Below are 6140 nucleotides of genomic sequence, written 5' to 3'. Positions count from 1 at the left end.
AAATAGGGCAAAGACGCAAATATGGAAAAGACGCAATAATGGCAAATACGCAAATATGGCAAAGACGCAAATATGAAAAGACGCAAATATGGGAACGACGCAAATATGGGAAATACGCTAATATGGGAAAGCCGCAAATGTGGGAAAGACGCAAATATGGGAAAGATGCAAATATGGGAAAGACGCAAATATGGGAAAGATGCAAATATGGTAAAGACGCAAATTTGGGAAAAACGCAAATATGGGAAAAGTACAAATATGGGAAACACCTAAATATGGGAAAATCGCAAATATCGGAAAAACGCAAATATGGCAAAAACTCAAATATGGAAAAACGCAAATATGGGAAGAACGCAAATATGGGAAAGAGGCAAATATGGGAAAGACGCAAATATGGGAAAAACGCAAATATGCGAAAAACGCAAATATGGGAAAAACGCAAATATGGGAAAAACGCAAGTATGGGAAAACCCAAATATGCTAAAAATGCAAATATGGGAGAAGATAAACTGTGGTACACCTTGACAAGTGGAAAGAATCGGTTGGTAGGACATAGTCTGAATAGTCAAAGGTTCACGAAATATATGAAAAACGCAAAAATGGGAATAACGCAAATATGGGAAAAACGCAAATATAGGAAGAACGCAAATATGGGAAGAACGCAAATATGGGAAGAACGCAAACATGGGAAGAACGCAAACATGGGAAGAACGCAAAAAATGGGAAGAACGCTAATATGGGAAAAACGCAAATATGGGAAAAACGCAAATATGGGAAAAACGAAAAAATGTGAAAAACGCAAATAAGGGAAAAACGCAAATCTGGGAAAAACGCAAATATGGGAAAAACGCAAATATGGGAAAAACGCAAATATGGGAAAAACGCAAATATGGGAAAAGCGCAAATATGGGAAACACGCAAATATGGGAAAAACGCAAATATCGGAAAAAACGCAATTATCGGAAAAACGCAAATATCGGAATAACGGAAATATGAGAAAAATGCAAATATGGGAAAAACACAAATAAGTTGAACACGCAAATATGGCAAAAACGCAAATATGGCAAAAACGCAAATATGGCAGAAACGCATATATGGCAAAAACGCAAATATGGGAAAACGCAAATATGGAAAAAAACGCAAATATGGGAAAAACGCAAATACGGGAAAGACGCAAATATGGGAAAAACACAAATATGGGAAAAACGCACATATGGCAAAAACGCAAATATGGCAAAAACGCAAATATGGCAAAAACGCAAATATGGAAAAAACGCAAATATGGGTAAAATGCAAATATGGGAGAAAATAAACTTGTCGTACAACTTAACAAGAGGAAAGAATCGGTTGGTAGGACATAGGCTCAATAGTCAATCGTTCAAGAAATATATGAGAAACGCAAATATGGGAAAAAAGCAAATATGGGAAAAACGCAAATAATGGAAATACGCAAATATGGGAAAAACACAAATATGGGAAAAACGCAAATATGGGAAAGACGCAAATATGGGAAAAACGCAAATATGGGAAAAACGCAAATATGGGAAAAATGCAAATATGGGAGAAGATTAACTTGTGGTACACCTTGGCAAGTGGGAGGAATCGGTTGGTAGGACATAGTCTGAATAGTCAAAGGTTCACGAAATTTATGAGAAACGCAAATATAGGAAAAACGCAAATATGGGAAAAACGCAAATATGGGAAAAAAACGAATATGGGAAAAACGCAAATATGGGAAAAACGCAAATATGGGAAAAACGCAAATATGGGAAGAACACAAATATTGGAAAAACGCAAATATGGGAAAAACGCAAATATGGGAAAAACGCAAATATGGGAAAAACGCAAATATGGGTAAAATGCAAATAAGGGAGAAGATAAACTAGTTGTACAACTTGACAAGAGGAAAGAATCGGTTGGTAGGACTTAGTCTGAATAGTCAAACATTCAAGAAATATGAGAAACGCAAATATGGGAAAAATGCAAATATGGGAAAAACGCAATTATGGGAAAAACGCAAAAATGGGAAAAACGCAAATATGGGAAAACCGCAAATATGGGAAAAACGCAAATATACGAAAGACGCAAATATGGCAAAGACGCAAATATGGCAAAGACAAAAATATGGCAAAGACGCAAATATGGCAAAGCCGCAAATAAGGGAAAGACGGAAATAAGGGAAAGACGCAAATATGGGAAATACGCAAATATTGGAAAAACCCAAATATCAGAAAAACGCAAATATGGGAAAAACGCAAAAAAGGGAAAAGCGCAAATATAGCAAAAACGCAACTATGGCAAATACGCAACTATGGCACAAACGCAACTATGGCAAAAACGCAACTATGGCCAAAACGCCACTATGGCAAAAAGGGAAATATGGCAAAAACGCAAATATGTAAAAAACGCAAATATGGGAAAAACGCAAATATGGGAAAAACGCAAATATGGCAAAAACGCAAATATGGGAAAAACGCAAATATGGGAAAGACGCAAATATGGCAAAGACGCAAATATGGAAAAGACGCAATAGTGGCAAATACGCAAATATAGCAAAGACGCAAATATGAAAAGACGCAAATATGGGAACGACGCAAATATGGGAAATACGCTAATATGGGAAAGACGCAAATGTGGGAAAGACGCAAATATGGGAAAGATGCAAATATGGGAAAGACGCAAATATGGGAAAGATGCAAATATGGTAAAGACGCAAATTTGGGAAAAACGCAAATATGGGAAAAGTGCAAATATGGGAAACACCTAAATATGGGAAAATCGCAAATATCGGAAAAACGCAAATATGGCAAAAACTCAAATATGGCAAAACGCAAATATGGGAAGAACGCAAATATGGAAAGAGGCAAATATGGGAAAGACGCAAATATGGGAAAAACGCAAATATGCGAAAAACGCAAATATGGGAAAAACGCAAGTATGGGAAAACATAAATATGCTAAAAATGCAAATATGGGAGAAGATAAACTTGTGGTACACCTTGACAAGTGGAAAGAATCGGTTGGTAGGACATAGTCTGAATAGTCAAAGGTTCACGAAATATATGAGAAACGCAAAAATGGGAAAAACGCAAATATGGGAAAAACGCAAATATAGGAAGAACGCAAATATGGGAAGAACGCAAATATGGGAAAAACGCAAATATGGGAAGAACGCAAACATGGGAAGAACGCAAAAAATGGGAAGATCGCTAATATGGGAAAAACGCAAATATGGGAAAAACGCAAATATGGGAAAAACGCAAATATGTGAAAAACGCAAATAAGGGAAAAACGCAAATCTGGGAAAAACGCAAATATGGGAAAAACGCAAATATGGGAAAAACGCAAATATGGGAAAAGCGCAAATATGGGAAACACGCAAATATGGGAAAAACGCAAATATCGGAAAAAACGCAATTATCGGAAAAACGCAAATATCGGAATAACGGAAATATGAGAAAAATGCAAATATGGGAAAAACACAAATAAGTTGAACACGCAAATATGGGAAAGTGCAAATATGGCAAAAACGCAAATATGGCAAAAACGCAAATATGGCAAAAACGCATATATGGCAAAAACGCAAATATGGGAAAACGCAAATATGGAAAAAAACGCAAATATGGGAAAAACGCAAATACGGGAAAGACGCAAATATGGGAAAAACGCAAATATGGGAAAAACGCTAATATGAGAAAAACGCACATATGGGAAAAACGCAAATATGGCAAAAACGCAAATACGGGAAAAACGCAAATATCGGAAAAAGGCAAATATGGGAAAAAGGCAAATATGGGAATCCGCAAATATGAAAAAAAGCAAATATGGGAAATACGAAAATATGTTTAAAACGTAATTATGGTTAAAACGCAAATATAGGAAAAACCCAAATATGGGAAAAACCAAAATATGCCTAAACGTAAATATGGCAAAAATGCAAATATGGCAAAAAGTAAATATGGCAAAAACGCAAATATGACAGAAACGCAAATAAGACAAAAACGAAAATGTGACAAAAACGGAAATATGGCAAATACGCAATTATGGCAAAAACGCAACTATGGCAACAAAAGCAGCTATGGCACAAACGCAACTATGGCAAAAACGCAACTATGGCAAAAACGCAACTATGGCAAAAACGCAAATATGGCAAAAAAGTAAGTATGGCAAAAACGAGAATGTGGCAAAAACGCGAATATGGCAAAAACGCAAATAAGACAAAAATGCAAATACGCCAAAAACGCAAATATGGCAAAAACAGCAATATGGCAAAAACGCAAATATGGGAAAACCCAAATATGGGAAAGACACAAATATGGGAAAGACCTAAATATGGGAAAAACGCAAATATGGGAAAAACGCAAATATGGGAAAAACGCAAATATGGCAAAAAAGGAAATATGGCAAATCTCAAATATGACAAATCTCAAATATGGGAAAAACGCAAATATGGGAGAAAAATATGGCAAATCCGCTAATACTGGAAAAACGGAATTATGGGAAAAACGCAAATATGGGAAAAATGCAACTATGGGAGAAGATAAACTTGTGGTACAACTTCACAAGAGGAAAGAATCGGTTGGTAGGACATAGTGTGAATAGTCAAAGGTTCACGAAATATATGAGAACTGCAAATATGGGAAAAACGCAAATATGGGAAAAACGCAAATATGCGAAAAACGCAAATATGGGAAAAACGCAAATTTGGGAAAAACGCAAATATGGGAAAAACGCAAATATGGCAAAAACGCAAATATGGGAAAAACGCAAAAATGGTAAAAACGCAAATATGGCAAAAACGCAACTATGGCAAATACGCAATTATGGCAAAAACGCAACTATGGCAACAACGCAACTATGGCACAAACGCAACTATGGCAAAAACGCAACTATGGCAAAAACGCAAATATGGCAAAAACAAAAATATGTAAAAAACGCAAATATGGGAAAAACACAAATATGGGAAAGACGCAAATATGGGAAAAACGCAAATATGGGAAAAACGCAAATATGGGAAAAGCGCAAATATGGGAAAAATGCAAATATGGGAGAAGATAGACTTATGGTACACCTTGACAAGTGAAAAGAATCGGTTGGTAGGACATAGTCTGAATAGTCAAAGGTTCACGAAATATATGAGAAACGTAAATATGGGAATAACGCAAATATGGGAAAAACGCAAATATGGGAAAAACGCAAATATGGGAAAAACGCAAATATTTGAAAAACGCAAATATGGGAAAAACGCAAATATGGCAAAGACGCAAATATGGCAAATACGCAAATATGGCAAATACAATAATATGGCAAAGACGCAAATATGAGAAAGACGCGAATATGGGAAAGACGCAAATATGGGAAAGACGCAAATATGGGAAAGACGTAAATATCGGAAAGACGCAAATATGGGAAAGACGCAAATATGGGAAAGACGCAAATATGGGAAGAACGCAAATGTGGCAAAAACGCAAATATGGGAAAGACGCAAATATGGGAAAGATGCAAATATGGGAAAGACGCAAATATGGGAAAGACACAAGTATGGGATAGACGCAAATATGGGAAAGACGCAAAAATGAGAAAGATGCAAATATGGGAAAGACGCTAATATGGGAGAGAAGCAAATATGGGAAAAACGCAAATATTGTTAAAACGCATATATAGGAAAAACCCAAATATGAGAAAAACCAAAATATGGCTCAACGCAAATATGGCAAAAACGCAAATATGGCAAAATCGCAAATATGGCAAAAAAGCAAATATGTCTAAAACGCAAATATGGCAAAAAAGCAAATATGGGAAAAACGCAAATATGGCAAAGACGCAAATATGTCAAATAAGCAATTATGGGAAAAACGAAATTTTGGGAAAAACGCAAATATCGGAAAAACGGAAATATGGGAAGAGCGCAATTATAAGAAGAACGCAAATATGGGAAGAACCCAAATATGGAAAGAACACAAATATGTGGAAGAACGCAAATATGGGAAAGACGCAAATATGGGAAAAACGCAAATATGAGAAAATCGCAAATATGGGAAAAATGCAAATATGGGAGAAGATAGACGTGTGGTACACCTTGACAAGTGGAATGAGTCGGTTGGTAGGACATAGTCTGAATAGTCAAAGGTTCACGAAATA

The 6140-nt window shown here is 36.1% G+C and overlaps 1 protein-coding gene across 1 annotated transcript; it reads left to right on the top strand.

Moving 5' to 3' along the window:
- The first annotated feature begins 1077 nt into the window (after positions 1-1077).
- Positions 1078-1858, top strand: LOC126184007 (uncharacterized). The gene is made up of 3 exons (XM_049926360.1): positions 1078-1285; positions 1384-1578; positions 1668-1858. The coding sequence occupies exons 1-3, from the start codon at positions 1078-1080 to the stop codon at positions 1856-1858; spliced, it is 594 nt and encodes a 197-aa protein (XP_049782317.1).
- The last annotated feature ends 4282 nt before the right edge of the window (positions 1859-6140 follow it).

This window comes from Schistocerca cancellata, chromosome 4 (genome assembly GCF_023864275.1).
Source record: "Schistocerca cancellata isolate TAMUIC-IGC-003103 chromosome 4, iqSchCanc2.1, whole genome shotgun sequence".
Taxonomy (NCBI): Eukaryota; Metazoa; Arthropoda; class Insecta; order Orthoptera; family Acrididae; genus Schistocerca; species Schistocerca cancellata.
Note: the sequence above shows the minus strand (reverse complement) of the source record. Positions and strands in the feature narration are given on the sequence as shown.

What these genes read in the sequence shown, in the direction of transcription:
- LOC126184007 (XM_049926360.1), top strand. Translation starts at nt 1,078, where the DNA reads ATGGCAGAAACGCATATATGGCAAAAACGCAAATATGGGAAAACGCAA. An exon ending in TGGAAAAAACGCAAATATGG is followed by an intron (nt 1,286 to 1,383) that starts GTAAAATGCAAA and finishes CAATCGTTCAAG; the next exon opens with AAATATATGAGAAACGCAAA. An exon ending in TGGGAGAAGATTAACTTGTG is followed by an intron (nt 1,579 to 1,667) that starts GTACACCTTGGC and finishes ACGCAAATATAG; the next exon opens with GAAAAACGCAAATATGGGAA.